At 56.2% G+C, this 19,195-nt stretch overlaps 1 protein-coding gene across 1 annotated transcript; it reads left to right on the forward strand.

Annotated features, from left to right (window-relative positions):
• Positions 1-9,628: 9,628 nt before the first annotated feature.
• On the forward strand, positions 9,629-11,761 carry FIGNL2 (fidgetin like 2; the record flags this gene model as incomplete). Its single annotated transcript, XM_080635561.1, has 1 exon — positions 9,629-11,761. The coding sequence occupies one exon, from the start codon at positions 9,629-9,631 to the stop codon at positions 11,759-11,761; it is 2,133 nt and encodes a 710-aa protein (XP_080491687.1).
• Between the last annotated feature and the right edge of the window lie 7,434 nt (positions 11,762-19,195).

Consider the following 19,195-nt stretch of genomic DNA (forward strand, 5'->3'; position numbering starts at 1 on the left):
GGCGGTTAGGGACGCCTCCTCCGTCCATCCCATCCATGCATCCCCTCCTTCCGTCCCTCCTTTCCTCTTTTCACGCCTCCATCGCTCCCTCCATCCAGGAACAATGCGCGCTCCCCCCGGCCGATGCCGCACGTCAAAAGCACGCTGGAGCGTTCGTTCGCCTCCAAAACAGTCGTGGCGTGGAGGAGCTGGTGGCATCTTGTAACGAGGGGCTTTGGGAGAAGAATGTGGGTAGCCAGGGTCTGACGATCGGGTCTAAAACAGCTTTATCCAGTGCGTTCCAGCATAAATACCCCTGGGTCTGGATGCTGTTTTACAGCGTTCCAAGTTTCACTCTGGGATCACAAAAATTAACATTACCATTGACTGGATCCTGGTTTGGTGGCAGATTTCAGGGCTTTGGATGTGCTGAACTGAAATGACGAGAGACCTCGAGCACGCGTGGTGTTTCCTTTGAATGCACTGGTAACGGCTTGGGATTGATTTCCTCATCCCATGCATGGGAATTGCCCAGGTTTCCCCCTGGATTCCTCCCCACGGGGGCTGCCTGGGCGCTGGTGGCTGCTCCGGCAATGACAGGGCACTGGATTCTGCTGCTCCTGGATGCTCCGGTGCCTGTTTGCTCTTGGAGGTGGTTCTGAATGAAACATTCCAGCGGGATCTGAGGCCCGGGGGTTGTTTATCCCGTTAAACATTTGGTTTAGCTCTCCTTAGCACAAGTGTGTTGACATTTTCTCTTGGGGGATAATGAATGGCACGGACTGCATTGTGCTCCTCGGAAAGCTGCGGGATCCCGCAATAACATAAACACCCAGGGCTGAATCCATCCCAGCTCCGAGAGGAACGGGCTCCGTGTTTACATCAGTGCTGCTCCTGTTGAAGTTTATTATTGCTCATGGGAATGGCCCTGTTCATACTTAGTGGGTTTAGTTCCTTGCTGACGGCTGCAGTTTCCCCCCCTGCTCCCGGTTGGAGGTGCAAAGCTCCCAGGGAGGAGAAGGAGCAGCCGGGGGCTCTCCCTGCTCACAATTGGGTTTCTCGGGAGCAGGGATGGGTTTCGCAGCCGCCTTTGTTCTCCCGCCGAGCCCCCGCCGCATTCTTCCCTTTAGCCATTATCATTTGGGTTAAACAGAGAGGCAAGTTGTGTCCCATATGGAGCATGTTAACAATTGCTTATCAGGAGCCCTGTTTTCTCCTCCCTCCCTTTCTCCCAGCCTTTCTTCTCCCTTCTGAGGTCTGGGCTGGGGCTTTAACAGCACCTTGGGTTCAGTGCTCGTCACCCAAACCTCTCTTGTGTCCCATCAGAGTTCATTCCCTATAGTGAAATGGGGAATAAACACTGGGAAATCTCCTGAGTGGGTTTCCCTGGATGCTGTGAAACGTGGACACAGCAGCTGAAGCAAGCAACGTGCCTGTGGTCATAGATTCACGCCTCTGGCTGGCAATGGGCTTCTCCCCCAGTGCAGCTGAGGCTCCCATTGCCTTCCTATGAGGAGGATGATGAGACGATCCTGATGCCAATTCCCATGTTTGTACAGCCTGATACAAGCAGGAGCTGTGGTTTCCCCAAATCCGTCCTTAGGGTTAGAGCCCTCATCCTGCATCCATCCTCCGCTCCCAGGGAATTCAGTAGCCACAGTTATGTTGGGTGCCCAAACACAGAGGCAAGGGCCTAACCTTAGGCCACAGGAGTGGCCACCAGGTCACTTCATCCACTCCTCCTTCCCCCTTGGAAAAGGTAAACACAAAAGCCTCCGGGAGCATTTGCCTCCAAAGGCAGTGTTGCATCCCATGGGATGAGAAGGAATAAAGCGATTCCATGTGGCACAGTGGCATCTCCGTAAGGATGGAATTGTCCTCCATCATTTAAATAAGTCCTGGAAGGAGTTTGGGAGTGTGTGCTGTGTCTACGGTTTGCTGTGGACTTGATTTGTATTAATGGGGGAGCTATTCCCTCGGGATAGGAATACCGCCTCCAGGTTTTCCTGCAAACAGCCCAATATTCTCCTTTCTTCCTTTCTGTCTCTGCTTCTGGAATGGTTTGGGGATTCTGCACCTCCCAGCTTTCATCCCTGCAGCTGGAAAGAGACGGACCGCGTGTAGGGAAGGAGAAATCCCTCAATCCGTGGATTACGGCAGCTGATGCAGGAGCACCAGATTGGAGCGAGGATTCCTGAAGGGAATGACATTAATGCATCTGGAGAAGCGATAGTGACCCTTGCACCACGCTGACCCTTGCCTTGATGCCATTGTAAACACTTTTCAGTTCTAGGGTTTGAGCTCCAGTGATTCCATGGCTGGAAGCGGAGCTTTGCCCTTGGACACGGGCTGCCGGGGAGGCTCCTTTTGTCATCCCAGGGCAGATCCCGGCGCATCTGGCCAAATGTCAGCTGGAATTTGGCAGCGTGCAGGAAAGCTGGAGGCTCCTAGCATCTCATTTACTGCCTTCCTCTGCTGGTTAATGTGGTGCTCTGGCTCTACATAGGTCATTGGTGCTGCTGGTCCCTTGTGTGTCACTGCCCTCTCATCCCATAGGATATTGAGCCAGCGTCCCGATCAAAGGGAGCTGTTGGGACTAAACTAGATTTAAGCAGGGAAATTCCCATTAGTGGATCAGCAGCCAGCAGGGAATCATAGAATCCTATCACAGAATCAGCCTGGTTGGAAAAGACCTTTAAGATCATCAAGCCCAACCTTTACCCCAGGTCTGCCAAGTGCACTTCTAAACCAGTTCCCAGTGCCAGCCCTGGCAATTCCCAGTGCTGGAAACCAGCTTTATCCCCTTGCTGGGATCGCTTGGGTGTATTTTCCTGGTGGTTCTTCTGCTCCATGGTTTGCAGAGGATGCTGCTGCACACACACGTGGGCTCAGCTCTCCTCTGATACAAGCAGGAGCTGGAAGGCAGCACTGGCTCTCTGCAGCGAGGTGTAGTTTGCTGTGTTATGAGGGTGTTGTAAAAGCTCTCTCCTGGCCTTGTGGCCTGTCATCAGCTGAAGTTAATGCTGGTTAAATTGTACAGATCCCAGCACAGCTTCTCCTCCAGCGCTGCTGCCTCTGGTCGCTTATCAGCAAGCCCTCATCTTTATGGGGGCCCCAATAAACCCAGCCAAGGCCTTGCAGATGCAGCTGACGTACAGCGAGAGCAGGGGAGGATGCACATGAGGGGGTTTCTTCCTGCCTCCTTTCTCCTGAGGACAGGCAGCTCAATCATGTTTATTTCATGACAGGGATGCTGTGCTGCTGCCTGGGGCTGGACCGGGATGTGGGGATGCACTCCCGGGTGGGATGCGCTCCCTGAAGGGATGCTTGGCTGCTAGAGCTGTGGTACCCAGGCGAGTGTTTTCTTTCAGCAGAGAAAAAGCCACTTTTTCTGCCTTTTTCCCCCTAAGAAAGTGAAAACTAATGTCAAGGCAAATTGCACTTTAACCCACGCTTGTCTTGCCTACAAAACCCAAGGTGAGTAATAGCGGAATAAGTGTCCCCCTTCCCTGCCCCAGCTGTGCTCAGAAGAGGAGCCAGCTCCTCACAAAGACTTTGCTGTGTCAATAGATGAGAGGGGCAGTGGCAGCACCGAGCTGGGGGGGACTCGTGGCATCGGGGGATGCTGGAGCCCGGGTCCTCTCCCTGTGATTAATCTCTCATGGGACCCGCTGCTTTGTCTGCTGCTTCGGCTCTGCTGCAACCAAGGGATGCTCCTCTCGGAGGCTGTTTCTTTCCTTCCTTTCCAAGCAAAGCACTTGACTCTGCTCCCCACATCCCGCTGCCTCCCGGGGCAGGATAACGTGGGGGTAATTGATGGCGAGAGGACTAATGGCTGCAGCAATGTGTAATTAAAGGCCAGGGGTGATGTGCTGCGTGCAGGAGGTTAGAGAGGTTGAGTGTGCTTTGAAGGGCTTGTCCTGCGCGTCCCTGCTCGTGGTGTCCCCTGTGCTCTGCACTGTGTCCAGCCTGCTCGGTGGAGGGGTTTTCCTATCCCTTCTGGCATCGCTGGAGCTGGAATCACTGACTCCATCCTGCCTCCCATCCCCTGTGCTCCATCCCCAGAGCATCTCCTCTGAACACAAGGCCACGTGCTGGCCAACATCAATGGGTTAAAATGCCAGTGTGAGGTTGGGCTCTACTGGACCTGGCTGTGCTGGAGCGACCGCTCCTCTTTCTCCTGGGAATGGCAATGGGAAGAACGTGGTGCCTGGGATGGTTCCTGGCAACCTGAGAGTGCACCAAGGTGCCACATTCCCTGCTCTGTTGTGGGTGCTTGGGGTCAATTGAGAGCAACGTCCAGCAGCGTGACCTGGGTGCTCGGCCCTGGATGCTCACAGAAGGGAGTATCTGGGAATGTCAGGATATTCCCAGTAGCATTTTGATCACATCCAAGCAGTGGGGCAGGAGCCAGCCATGGGGCTGAAGCTGCCGGGTCTGCACAGGCAGGGCTGTGGTCACAGCCAGGTACATGCTCCAGAATAACTCCATTACGGAGCTGACCTTGGGCTGTCCACCCCCTCCAAGGTGATTACTTTTTAATGAGTGCTGCTGGAGAGGGAGCAAAATGAATTATTCCTGCCCTAGGATTAGCTCCAGGAGGCAGGAGCAGCGCTGCCCTGATCGATGCGCACGGAGCCTGCCCGGCTCCAAACTTCTCCCTGTTTCCCATTGATGCCTTCACCCCGATGCTGCTCCCACTGGGTTATTCCTTAACCTCTTGGGATTTATAAGCAGCAGTCCCATAGCGGCAGGTTGAGGTGTGTGTATAATGATAGCTGTAACAGGCTTCCAATAGCCACGAATCAGTGCAGACTCGCAGGGTGCAGGAGGTGGGAGCTGAAGGAGCGGCCGCTCCGAGCGTGATTCCCAAAGCCCATCCTGGAAGAGGGTTGCTGCAGGCTCAGGCGTGGATGAGGGCAGCAAAGAAAGGAGCCCAAACCAGGGGGACTTGTGGAAAATCCATTAGTGAATGGATGCAGGAGGGAGCGCGGCTTTTCAGGCTGCTCAGGCAAGAATTCGGGAGTCAAAAGGCTGGGAAAACAAAAGCCATGGAGAGAGGCCTCCCCCAGCCCAGCCCCGAGGGCAGCGGAAGGTGTTCCACAGGGAATGGGGTCCCCATCCCGCAGGGCGTGTGACAGGGACACGTGGGGACCGCAAGGATGGAGCTGCAGGATTGATGGGAAAGCGGAGGTTTTGCTCCCTGTGGATCGCGCTGCCTGGCAGAGCACTGAGGTGGAAAATGCAACGAGTGTGTGGGGCTGGATGGGGCTGGGAGGCTCCCTAGAATCAGAGTTAATGAAGATGGATTCATTCCATGGAGGAGATGAGCTGGAGCTGCTGCCCCTGTGGACAGGGTCCAGTGCATGGAGCAAATCATGTCCCTGCCGCAGCCCCTGGCACTGACCCCAGCCCGTACGGGATAAGATAAACCAGCGGATAGTGGCTCCTGCCTTGGCTTCTCCTCCCAAGGGAGTTTGTTATTGGAGCTTCATCAGGGAAAACACCCTGGGACGAGAGGGTTTGGGGGTGCCAGGTCCCTTGAGCCTCTTCCTGAGCTGCATCTTCCTCCAAGTGCTTGTGGGAAGATGGGATGCCTTGGAAAAAGGAAACAAGCATGGAAACAGGGTCCATTTGATCTCCTGGCCTTCCTCTGGGGCCACGTCTGGCTGGGGAGATGGTTCTGCTGATGAGAAACGGATTTTCCTCTCCAATATAATCCTCTGGGTCCAGCCCAGGCCTTGGGGAGCTCGTTCAGCATCAAGGAATGGCATTTGGGTGAAGAGCTTCAGTCCTTACGGGGATCTGGCAGCACCCCTGGGCCATGGCACCCTTCTCTGTGCCTTGAGTTGACCTTGAGGCACGGTGGACTTGGATGCTCTGAATGCTCAGTGATGCTCTTGCTATAAAACCTCCTTCCTACCTGAGGAGCATCTTTCAATCAGGTCTGGTGGAGATCACAGCTGGAATGTCACCCCAAGGAGCATCCTTGCAGCAAGAAGGAGGCTGTTTTCCTTTGTCACTGTATTTTTAGGTCCCTTTATTGCTTCTTTTCCTCCCATCCATCTCCCATCCCATCGCATCAGCTCGCTATGAATCCTACCTTGGGTTCAATGCCGTATCCCCCAGATCTGGGCATTCCCAGGCTGGGTACCGCTCCCTCCCGGTGACATTCCCATCCCTCTCACTGTGACAGATGGGTGATGCTCAGCACATCCATGAATGCTTCATCTGTTGGGCTGGTGCCGGAGCAGCACAGATGGACGAGGGCCCGTTGGTCACTCCCGGCTGTGCTGGTGTCCAGCTGCTCTGCACTTGATATATGGGTGGACAAAGCAGATACCGGAGCCTTCGGCTCACTCCAGCCAGGGCTGAGGCTGCTCCTCCAGGGGGTTGGGAGAGGGCAGGGTAGGAGTTAGCCTAAATCCTTTTAACATATGTACATTGACCCTGCTCTGATTGCAATTCCATCCTCCGCTTTGTCGGCACCGGTGCCGAGGGGATGGGGAATGTGGTGGACAAAGAAATGCTGCTTCCCGATGGATTTGCCAAACCACCCAGATTTGCCTTGGAAAACTCCATGTTTGTGCTCCGGGCTCGGGCTGGGGGATTTAAACATCTCAACCCCTGCAAATGCTGCCAGGGATTGGTCTTGGGTTATGTCGTGGCTAAGAGTGGCTTCGTGCTTGCTTTGCCCTAGTCCTTGCTTTAGGACCAGCTCCACCACCCATGTGAATCACTGCCAGGCTCTTCTGCCTACTCTGGACCCACCATGTAGGGATTCACTAGGGATGACCCATATCCAGCTGGAATGTGTGTGTCAGCGTGCACAAATGCTGCTATAATCTACAGCATTAGCGCTGAAGTATTTCAGAGGTGTTGCCACAAGCCCTGGCGAGTGTAAATGGAGTATTCTGATGTATGGCTGGGATTTGACTGGTGGCAATGCCATTCCACTCTGCCCACACTGCTCATAGGAGGCACGGATGAAGCCCAGGACAAACTCCTGGTGGCCGAAGCTAAGAAAATCATCAGGAAATGCCTCATTTAAAAGAAGAAGAGCTCATTCCCGCTGTTTTCTGCTTGCTTGGGTTGCTTCTCCCCTGCCATGAGGACATCGCTGCGGCTGCTGCAGGACCTGGAGCATCCTGCATGGATCAGACCCTTCAGTGCTGCAAACCCAGCTTTAGAGCAGGAGTTGCATTGTTGTGAGGCTGCATTGGTGCTGTTGTTCCGTGTCCTTGGCTTGGGCACAGCGCAGAAGATCCATCTCACACAGCATCCGTGCTAAGAGGAGTCTTAGGTTAGCGGGGCTGTGGGGACCACTCAAGGCTGGGCTGTGAATGGAGACTCTCAGCATCCTTTACTCTTTCTTAGCCCAATGTTCGCATGTTGGAAATTGGAATACCTGGGAACACAGGCAGCTCCTGGAACAGGGATGGCTTTCCCTGCCTTGGGAAGCGATCGCATCAGGCCACAGGTCATTACAGGGATAATGGAACTGCTCAATGTCCTTTGGAAAAGGCATAAATCCTCCAGGCTGCAGCTCTGCAGAAAGATTTAACCCAGAGAGACAGTGGCAGGACGAGCAGAGCATCGTGGAGGCAGCTCATGGGTGCATTCCTGCACCCGGAGCAGCAGCATCCCCCTGCAGATGCTTCTGCAGAGCAGCAAAGGGTGTCCAAGGGGATATCGGGACGGATCCAGCGCCTATGTGTGCGTACCTGGGGCTGGGAGCACCAGGAATCCATGGGGTGCTTTGCATCCAAGGGCTGAGGGTGCTGGATCCCCGCTCCAACAAAGGCATCCAGCAGTGGGATGCTGCTGGGGCAGGTCCCCATCGCCTGCAATCCCCCATCCCGCGCTTTCCCCAGCGGGAGGGAGCGCACCCCATCCCATTGCGGAGCCGTTGGACACCCTCGGCGGGCAGCCCCGGAACAAAGCCCGGCTCAGAGCCGCTGCTGAATAGATTAACAAGATTTCCATAATTAGGGCGGGCGGGAACAATGGGATTCTCCCCTGCCCAGCCCCCCCTGCCCGCCTTTGTCCCCCTATCCCTAGGGATAATGGGCAGCAGCGAGGGTGGGAACCGGCCCGGCCATTTGGTCACTGGACAGTCATTTTCTCACACTGCCAAGGGGAGCATTGAAACATCTGTCCCGCTCCGCCGCCTCTTTCACATCCCATTTCAAGCCCATGACAAGTCCTCCCTGCCCACAGCCCTCCCCCCCAGCCTGTGCTTCCAGGTTTTCCCGAGGTTTTGGCTTTTTCTTTCCCAAATGCGTCCCGTCTTTAAAGGGGATGGATGGAGACGGGTTTGCTTCCCGGTCCTTTTGCTCTCAGGTTTGCTCTGGATCCAAGCATTCCCCTGCTCCTCACAGGGCACAGGGATGGGGCTGGAGCAGCCCGTGCCATGGTGGTCCTCTCAGCTGGCTCTTAGGAAAGCAGTTCCCAGCATCAGGCTTCTGGTGTCTGAGCAGTGGGATCGATCCATGCTATAGGGAAAAGCTGGGTGTTCCTTATGGAAGCGCCCGTTGTTGTGTGTGTGTCCTTGGAAGCTCCCTGATGCAGGACAAGAGGGACACAGAGGGGCTTGGGTTCTCCCTTCTCCAGGAGGAATGGGTGAGGGTGAGGGTGTGGATGCTGCCATTGAGGGCTGGGATTTGCTGGTCGTGGTGGTGGCACCTCCTTCATCCCTAAGGAGAGCAGGAACACTCCCTTTACAAAAAGCTGTGTTTGAAAGGATTCTTATTCCTCGTGGAGTCATCCAAGCCCCACTGATCCCTTTCCATCCCTCTGTGCCCATCCTGTCCGGGCTCAGGATGGGCAACATTCTCCTTTGTGTGTGTTAAAAGGGCCCTTTCCTGCAGGCTGAGCATTTATCTAGCGGGAGCACTTTAATAATGGCCAGTAAATGCAGGGAAGAGGCCGGCTCAAGCCCTGGAAAGCCGCTATTGAAATCCTCTTGTGGAAGTTTGATATCCAAAGTGGAAGCACAAATGTCATCTAAGTCAATTAAAGCCTTAAGTAATCTAATTGTGCGGTGGCCACAAAGTGGCTTAAAGGCTGAGGGAGCCGATGGATGGAGCGCGAGGTCCCCTCCTGGCTCCTGCTTCAGCCGTCCCCAGAGGCGCTGGGCATTAGAGCATGGGGGGGTCCCACAAAGGGGGGTGATGGGGAGCATTGAGACACGTTCACAGTTGGGATGTGAGCAGGGGCTGGAGCAGCTCCCGTATGGAGCCATTGGGGCTGGAGAAGAGCAGCTTCCAGTGTCTGAAGGAGGCTCCAAGGATGCTGGGGAGGGACCTGCATCAGGGACTGGAGCGATGGGACAAGGGGTGATGGGTTCAGGCTGGAACAGGGGAAGCTCAGGTTGGAGATAAGGAAGCTCTTCCCTGTGAGGGTGCTGGGGGGCTGGGATGGCTTAGAATAGAGAAGGTGTAGATGCTCCATCCCTGGCAGTGTTCAAGGCCAGGTTGGAGCACCTTGCTCTAGTGGAAGGTGTCCCTGCCCATGGAACTGGATGACTTTAAGGTCCTTTCCATCCCAACCCCTTCCATGATGTGGCCCAGTCCCAGGGCGGTTTCCGGAGCTCATCCCTGTCTCCGCTGTCACCGGCGCTCTCCTGTCCCTCACAGGTCTGTTGAAGATGCACTGGTCACCAGAGCATGCCCAGTCCCTGAACCAGTGGCCGGAGCAGCACCTCGACGTCTCCTCCACCACCTCGTCCCCAGCCCACAAACCCGACCTCTACCCCAGCACCCGCCAGCGCTTCAACTACGCCTGGGCCAACGATGACATCTCGGCGCTCACGGCCTCCAACCTCCTCAAGAGGTACGCCGAGAAGTACTCGGGGGTGCTGGATGCGCCCTACGAGCGCCCGGCGCTCGGCGCCTATGGGGATGGAGCCTTCGGGCCGGTGAATGGGCAGAAAGCGGATGGGGAGCCCTGGCCGGGGGCACACGGCTCCGACGGCTCCTACCCGCTGACCTCCATCCACGATGGGCTCCCCAGCACCAAGGGGGTGGTGCCCCCCGCCAGCGGTGGGGCCATCGGGCTCGGCGGCTCCCCTGTGGTACCCGCTGGCCTCGCCGATCCCATGTATCCCGGTAACTCCTGTGGAGGAGCCGCCGCCGGCTCCACCGGGATCGCATCATCTCAGGAGTATCCCTCAGGTTACGGTGGCACCTATTTACCCTCCGGCTACTGCACCCAGCCGGCGGCAGCGCTGCCCCCTCCGCACCCCCCTGCCCTCCATGGCTCAGGGCTCCTGCAGCCTCCGCACCCATCTCCTGCCCTGGTGCCGGGCTATGGCTCCTCCGGCCCCATGTACAACTACGCAGCCGGCAGCTACCCACCACAGCCGGGCTATGGGAGCATCCACCCGCCCCATCCCTCGGCTTCCTACCTGCCCTCCGGCATCGCGGCGCCCACCCCGATCCCGGCACCGCCGCCCGCTGCCCGCCCGCCCGGTGTCCCCAGCTATGGGTACCAGGGTGCTGGCTTGGCCCCACTGGCCGTGCCCCCCCTCGGCACCGAGGCAGCCGGCGCGCTGAAGAGGAAGGCGTTCGAGGAGGATGAAGGGGAGGGCAGGTATAGGAAATACAGCTACGAGCAGCCAAAGTCCCCCTACCCGCTGTCAGACAACGGCGAGTGCCGGGGCAATGGGTTCGGTGGCAGCGCCGAGTCCCCGCAGGTGGCCTTCAAGCCCGGGAAGCGGCCGGCGGGAGCCGGGAATGCCGAGGAGCACAGCGGCAAGTACAGCGGGCAGCCCATGAAGGGCATGGTCTCGCCGCCCTACGGCACTGGGGATGCGCCTCTCGCCAATGGGGAGCGGGCGACTGAGCCGGGGCCCCCGTTCCCACTGCGGCTGCCCCCCAAAGCCCCGCTCTTCAGCAGCGCGGCAGTGGAGGAGCAGCCCAAGAACGTCGACCCCTTGGTCCTGGAGCTGGTGAACACCAAGATCGTGGAGCGGGGGCCGCCCGTGCAGTGGACGGACATCGCCGGGCAGGTCTCTGTGAAGGCCACCATCGAGGAGGAGCTGGTGTGGCCCATCCTGCGCCCCGGTGCCTACACTGGGGCGGGACGGCCGCCCCGCACCATCCTGCTCTTCGGTCCCCGCGGCACGGGGAAGACGCTGCTGAGCCGCTGCATCTCCACGCAGCTGGGCTCCACCTTGCTGAAGCTCAGCGGGACAGCCCTGCTCTCCACGTGGAAAGCCGAGGCGGAGAAGATCCTGCAGACCGTGTTCTTCGTGGCCAGCTGCCGGCAGCCCGCAGTGGTGCTCATCACCGAGGCTGAGGCCTTGCTGCTGGCCCGGGCCGGCGAGGACGTGAGCAGCATCAAGTCCCAGCTCCTTTCCTACCTGGACGACGTCTCTACCTCATCGGAGCAGAACGTGGTTGTCATCGGGACCACCTCCCGGCCCGGCACCATGGATGAAGCTTCGCACCGGCGCTTCGCCAAGCGCTTCTACATCTCCCCCCCGGACAGCATGGCCCGGAGGCAGATCCTCCATCACGCCCTGGCTCAGCAGAGCTGCTGCCTGAGCGAGCGGGAGATGTCCTCCCTGGTGCAGCACACGGAGAGCTTCTCGGGCAGCGAGCTGGTGCAGCTGTGCCAGCGCGCCGGGGCCACCGCGCTGCACGGGCTGCAGGGCCAGCTCCAGCCCCCCTCCTACCAGGACTTGGAGAAGGCGTTCTGCAAGGTGCGCCCCGCTGCCTCCCAGAAGGAGCTGGACTTGTTCCTGGAATGGGATAAACTGTACGGCACCAGGCACTGATGCCGTGGGGCACCGGCATGGACCCTTTGCTCCATCCCAAGGCACTGGGACCGCTTGGAGGGGCTGCATTGGGGTCTGGAGAGGCTCTGGTTCTGCATAACCAAGCCTCATCCCGACTCCTTTGGCCTTGGCCAGGCTTTTCCTCTCCTTGGTTTTCCGGCGCCCACTGAACTCAGGATAACCTATTTATTGTATTCCCGTCCATCCATCCCTGGCGCAGCGATGCGGGGCCAGAGACGCCTCCACATCCGCTTTTCCAGCCTCGGCTACCCAACAGCTTGACTCTTACTGTTCCTTTTGATATCCCTTTGATTGATTGTTCCCAACAGGAATACCTCGGGCGTCTTGAGCAGAGCAGCCCCTCGCCCATGGCACCAGCAGCCATGATCCAGGAGGGAATGAATGGGGAGGGGAAAGCCACAGACCGGGGGGTGTTGGAGTTAAAGGCTGTAGATGGACCTCCTAGACTTGGGTTTTTATTTTTGTAAGGTATGTAGTGATTTTGGGTTTGTTTTTTGCTTTTGAACTACTCAGGAAAAGAAATACCTCAACAAAAAGAGAAAAGAATGTGTTTAAAACCCTCTTTTTATGGTAGGAAAAGAGCTTTTTAAAGAGTTTTCAGACCTGGGACAAAGCTGCTTCATTGCATTTGCTTCCAAAAGGGCTGGAGGAAGAAAGGAAGAGACAAAAAGAAACTTGAAGCTGTTACAAAGAGCAAAGTTGAATGTATTTTGGGTGCTTTTCACATCTCTTATGCCATGAGTTGAGTTCCTTTGGGTTACCATTGTTCTCGTAGCATTTGGTGGACTAATGTGTCCTCAAGGGGCAGTGTCCGTGCCGTAGGTTGGGAGCTGGGGCATCACTTTTTGGGTCAGGCTTCTGCTCCCTTTCTATGGCAAATAAAGGAGTTTTTAGCTTCCCACCATCCTCCAAGCACCAAAAAGCCCCAGCAGAGGCTGGTGGTGACCACAGAGTTGCAGGAAACCACTTTTCCCCCCCAAAACAGTCCAGGTTTTGGGCCGAGTGTGGGTTCCCCCTCACTGACCAATATCATGCATAATGCACCATGCATCACCCAGAGCATGACCCCACTGCACATCCCCATGGACCCCCCCTTTGCATCTCAAGGGCAGGGGGTTCATTTCTTGTCTCCAATTAAACCAGCTCCTCACTTCATCACTTTCTTCTATTGCTCTATGTTGTACTGGGGATGTAACTGCTCTGGGGCCACCTTGGAGCAGCTCCCCTTATAACCTCAGGGTCTGCACATGCAGAACATGCTCCCCCCATTGCGTTGGCCAGTTTTGGGATGGTTTCCCACTGTTTTGGTGCAGTTTCCCAGTGTTTCGGTGCAGTTTCCCACTGTTTCGGTGCAGTTTCCCTTTGGAACGTGCATGGGTGCAAAGGGCATTAACGGAGGGAGGGCAGTCACCTTCCCCTCCTCTTCCTCCAAAAAGTGGTCCTGGGTTCCTGAAGACTTATTATTATTATTATTAATTATTATTATCATATTTGTACACTCTCTGTAACCATTTCTACCTCATTTTGCAACATATTGTACATGAAAGTATTTAATTCATGGCTTATTAATGGCTGAGAAAGAAGAAAGAATAAGAAATGCTTTTGAGCTGTAATGGTCTACCTCAAAAAATGCTGTATTTTAAGAAGAAAAGTATTACACAGTATTAAAGAGATTACCTGAACGTGCCTGGAATGGTTTGGGATGAAGGGATCTTAAAGCTCATCCAGCTCCAACCCCCTGCCATGAGCAGGGACACCTACCATTAGGTCCCCTCCATCCCTGCAGGACCCTGGCCATGCCACAGGGATGGATTCTCACCTTTTGCTGCTGTTATGAATGGAAATAAAGGGAAAAGTGGCTTTTTCCCAGCCCTGTGGAGTGCTGTATCCCCATGCCATAGGGGACGTGGTAGCATCCCTGGCCGGTAGGTGCCTGGAGCCTTTGTGCTGGCCCTGGTGCATCCGGAACAATGCAGCAGCTCCAGCCTCTTATTGGGACCCCTGAGGTTATGGAGCTATGAATAAATTACTCGGAGGATGGATGGGCTGGGAAATGGGAGGAAGGCTCCGTCCTCCTCCGGCTTTATCCGCACCCTGCTATAAAGCGGGTGTGCTGGTGGTGTGCGGGGCCACCTCGTGGTTATGGGTCCTTACCCAGTCCCTGAGCAAACCCGCGTTGGTTCAACTCGACCCTGCTCCATCCATTTGGGGCGGGAGACGGAAAGTGGGTTCCTTCCATAGGGATGGAAACTGCTGCTGTTGACTCAGAGAGGCCTTTGGGAGATGGGAAGAGGGTGGTGGGGACATCCCAAGATGGTCTGTCCCTGTGCTGCAGGTGTTTGGAACCTAAACCCTAGGAGAGTGAGTTAGGGAAGGCAGGGATGCTTTAGGCTTGCTGGCAGGGATGCTATCAGAGGTGCAGGCAGGGATGCTGTCGGGGATGCAGGCTGACGGCACAGGGTTGAGCTGGACAGGAAACACTCACTCCTGGGCGGTGACATGGGACAATGCACCGGGGAACAGGGAACGCCTCACTGGAACACTCCAGTTTGTGAGGTCAGATGAGGGGTAAGGTTCTGCGTCCCGGGGCCACCCTGACGCCGACGAGCACCCGGTCGATGCTGGTACCCGTGGGCCTCATCCTGCTGCTGCTGGCAGCGGGCAGCCGGTGCGAGGACACGGTGGCAGCCAACGTGGGCAGCCACACCATGAGCCGCATCGCCGACCTGCTAGCCCCGTCCGAGTGCCTCCGGCTCCGGCTGCTGTTGTCGGGCCCGGATGACCTGGGGAAGCGGGAGCTGCAGCGCCTCTCCAAGGAGAACAACCGCATCCCCTCCCGGCCCCGCCGGGACCTGCGCGGTCCCGTGGGATGCTCGGAAACCCTCCGGGACTGGCTGGAGCGAGCGGGGGAGGCGCTGACCTGGGACCGCCTGGCCCGCGGGCTCCGCCGCATCGAACGCCTTGACATCGCCCGGGAGCTGGGGAAGAACCTGAACCAGGACCGGAGCCTGGAGCTGCTGCGGAACGTGAGGGGCTACGGCCGCGCCGCGGAGCGGTCCCGCTCCACGCTCCTGCTGCAGGGCGACCGGCGCCGCAGGGAGCGCGGCCGGCGGGCCCCGAGCATGGACCTCGGGGACTTGGTGGTGGAGAGGCGCCCGCCCCCGCCGTACACCCGCAGCCTCCTGGGCTGGGTCGTGCCCGTGGCCTCGGGCATCCTCGGGGGGTTCCTGGTCTCCACCGTCCTCGCCGCTGTTGCCGTGTCCTCCTGCTGCTGGGTGCTGGGCTTGGACGCTGCTTGAAACAGGGATGGAGCCCGAGCAGCAGCATCTCCCGAAACAGGGGCCCAATAAAGCCTCATTGGAGGGGCTGGGACCCAGACACCGACCCCGTGTGTTTTTCGGGGCAGGGAGGGTCCCATCCTTGGCTTGGGTGCTGCTGGAGATGGATGTCCACCAGCCACCGCCTCCAGCTGCACTGGGGATGCTCCTGGTTGTCCCTGGGTGCCAGAGATGGAGCCGAGCTCCCTCGGCCACAGGGAGGGAATAAACCCCCTCTGCTGGGTCATTGTGCTGAGGCAGCACCTTGGCTTCATTATTCACAGCAGAGGTTAATTACAACCCAGTGACCTGATTGAGTGTGGTTGCAGAGGTGCTTTGTGCTCTGAGTGATAACCTTGGCTTTCCTGAAGGCAGGAGCTGGGTGTGCTGATGGGCTGGAGGCTTTGCTCCCTTCCTGGCCTGTATCTCACTGCACTTTTAGCTTTTCGTACCCATTTCTGAGCCAAAGAACATCTGCAGAGTAACCCAAACCCACAGGCTGTGTGTTATGGGGAGGCTTGGATGGGGTTCGTGTTGCTGATGGGGCCAGGGAAAGCCGCAGCTATCTGAACACTGGCACACGGTGCTGATAGAGATACATGTGTGTGATAGCCCTAAACCCACAGAAGCTGGAGGTCCCCAAGTGATGCTCTTGCTTTCTGCTCTAGGACCTGTCTGAGCTGAGGGCTTTGGGGCGCGCAAAGTGAACAGAACGACAGGGCAGGCAGGAGCAGTTGTTAAAACAAGATGGACATCCCTCTTTATTGCAAATTCCAAAGTAAAAAGATGTACAGTACAAAGGAACGCAAAGATCAGACATCGACCCCCAGCCCGCTGCTTCACCACCTTCCTCCTCCCTCCCTTCAGCCTCCTTTCTCCATGTAAACCAGGACAGGACCGAGGAGGGGAAGGGTAAGACCAGCACGGGGCCAACGCCAGCGTCATGAACAGGGTATGCAAAGGGAGAGGAGCTCTGTGGGGAGATGCTGGGTCAGGAGCACTTCAATAGCAGCATCTTTGTCACCCCCCGCATCCCTCGGTGCTCCCAGCTCAGCACTGCATTACTCAGCCACTGACTGAGCCTCACAACACCCCTGTGAGGTAGGGAAGGAGACACCTGGTTCACAGATGGGGTGTCCGAGCATCCTCTTGCACCCTCATGCTCAGAACTACGTGCAGCGACCTGGCCTGAACTGAGCAGCAAAACCCACATTGTTGGAACAAACTGGGCCCAAACTTGAGTAAGAAACCTCATTCCAAGGTGGTCCCTCAGCCACTGCAACCACCTCAGGTTAAATCAGAGGTGATACCTGGAGTTGTGCCCTGCTCAGCCCTTTGAAGTGGGACAAGCTGGAGGGGCTGATGCTGGCTTGGGGTGTGCAGGGCCCTCCTGAGCAGCAGGGCCTCACACTTGCACCCTGAGCACGGGTAAGGTCCCCATGGACCAGCCCTTGTCACTCCATGGGGGACCCCACTGGATGCATGGGGAAAGCAAGAAGCCAACAGGGATGTGATGGCCTCACAGGGGACGGGCTCACTGGTGGCTCTAGATCACAGGATCACAGATCCCTTGGGTCGGAAGGGACCTTAAAGTTCATCCAGCTCCAACCCATCCCTTGTGCATGGACACATCCCCATCACATCACAATGCCCAAGGCCACTGACAGCATCGGTCCCCATGGACCAGTGCAGGCAGCTCAGAGCAGGGCACTCACACAGCCCAGCACCAAGGAACACATCAAGCTCCCTTCCAGCAGCTTCCACTGCATCTTACTCTGCTCTCCTCTGCATACTCCAGCTAAAACCACCCTAAAATGCCTTGGGGAGATGGAAAGGGAGGAGGATGCAAATAATGGCAACATCAAGACAACCTTCCCTCGTGGAGTGAAAAGGGTAACCTTTATTTCATTGTCTTTTGGCTTAGAGTAACGTAATTGTTCATCATGTTGGGTAAGATCACGAGGAGCCACCATGCAACCTCTAATACACAGTATTGAGCTTTCACGGGGGTTTGTTTGCAGCAGCAAATTCGACTCCAACTCAAGTGTGGGCTCTATCATGGGTTGAGTTTCCTTTGGTTGGTTCAACATTGGCCTCCCTGCTTCAGGAGTAGGGAATAAAGCGGCTGGAATTGGGATTTGTCGCCCCTCCCGTCTGCTCTTGGAAGAACGTGATCCCAAATCAACCCAGTTTTGGACATGGGGGAGCCTAAAGAGCTCCTTGGAGGTTTGGCTCCATCTTTTGCATTGGCAACACCCCCTTTGCTTCATTCCCACAACGCCAGGATCCATATCCCACGAATGGCCCTTGTGCTCTTGGAGCAAAGCTCTGTCCTTCCTCCCATCGAGGCCACAGAGACGTGGCCCCATTGCTCAGCACCTGATGGAAAACTCACCCTGGGGAGGCCATGGAGGGGGCAAAACCCACCCAAACCCCCACCAAAACCTTGCTCTGAGCACAAGGACCAAGCAAGAACTCGCTCCCATCCCATCCCAGTGATGCCAACTGATCCCAGCAGCCTCCTGCCTCTATCCCAGCTTTGATGGTAAAGAAATCCAATCTATATCCAGAGTTTGAAGGGACTTTTTATTGGAAATTAATCGAGTAGCTGAATGCAATGGCCAGCACGAACGCTTCAACGCACCAAGCTTCACCTACGAGTCAATAGCCCAGCTGAAGAACAACGATGAACTTGAGCCAAATCTTGCATAGAAGTGCTCAACTTATTGCACATTGGAACCCAAAAATGGAGAGTTTTGCTGTTGCAAAGACCGTTTGCAATAAAGCTTTGTTTAAAAGCTGTTTTTTGGGGGGAACAGGGGGTTATTTCTCTCTTTTTGCCTTTGGGGACAGTCACTGGCTCTAAAGTCGAAGGAGAACAGAAAGGTATTAAAAAAATAAGGATAACCATGGACAATGGCATAAGCCAGAAGCCATTCTATACTTCTTTTGTAGTTCTTTGTATTTACAAAAAGGCATGCTGATAAAATAAAAGGATATATTACACTATTTATAATAGTATCTTTAAAAAGTTCAACCACACTTCTCAGCTATTTGCCTCGGTTTGTGCTGTTTTACAATGTAGCCTGTACATGTGTATGGAGGTTGTTGGGTTCTCCCGTGTTATATTACACATCACGTCCTAGGAGCGAGTGGGGCAAGAGCTGACGGGATAGAAAAGGTTCCTTACTGTGGTGCTGGGAGCAGCAGGACTGCTCCATTGCCATGGAGGATGCCGGGGGCACCGGTGGCTTCCTGCTGGCCTTTGGGATTTCAAGTGACTCCTCGGATTCTGTGGGTTGTGGATGATGCAAACCAAGGTTCATCCTGCCATCGAGGGGCTTTGCTTCCTGCTGTTCTGGGTACCCTTCCTGTGGTCCATGCTCAACCCCAGCATCCCCGATGGAGGTGAGCAGCACCGACCCCTCGCGCTGCTGCCCTGCCCTATGGGAACACCCGATGCTGGCCCTGAAGAAACCCCTCAAGCAGAGCAGGGGCTGGGTATTGATGAGGACACCGCAAAACGGGAGCTGGGGGAGGGCTCAGCCTGGTCATGGAGGAAAAGCAACGCCTGGATTTGGCTCGTGATGTTCCTGTGGCACCAAGTTACTGCTGCAGTGAGACTGAGGCAAGAGGTAGCTCCGATTCCTGCCCATCCCATGGTGGGCGCCGCTCCATGAAAGCACTAATGGGAAGGAGGTGAAGGCAGCCAGGAGCTGGGTCTCAGCCCTGGGATGTGGCCCTTCCTGTGCCATTCCCTGCTCCCAAGGGAGAGGAAGGGCTCAGGGTTTGCAAAAGCCACCTCTCAGCATCCCACCCGGAGCAGGAATCCTGACGGCCATGGGACAATGGACCGCTGCGAGTCACATCCCTGTCCCCCAGCCCCACAAGTGGCATTGCTGTGGGGAAGCTCCCCATGTTTCTACCAGCAGAGATAACACAGGACTTCCTTTAGCACTTATCTCTACCAGCACAAAGTGTCTACGCTGCAGGATGGAGGCTGAGGAAGAATATTACTGCTAAATGCAGGGTACAAATGGACTGGGATTGAAGCCCTAGAGCTTGGGTTTAGTGACACAGTAGAAGCCATTCTCAG

Source organism: Psittacula echo (assembly GCF_963264785.1).
Source record: "Psittacula echo genome assembly, chromosome: 27".
NCBI lineage: Eukaryota > Metazoa > Chordata > Aves > Psittaciformes > Psittacidae > Psittacula > Psittacula echo.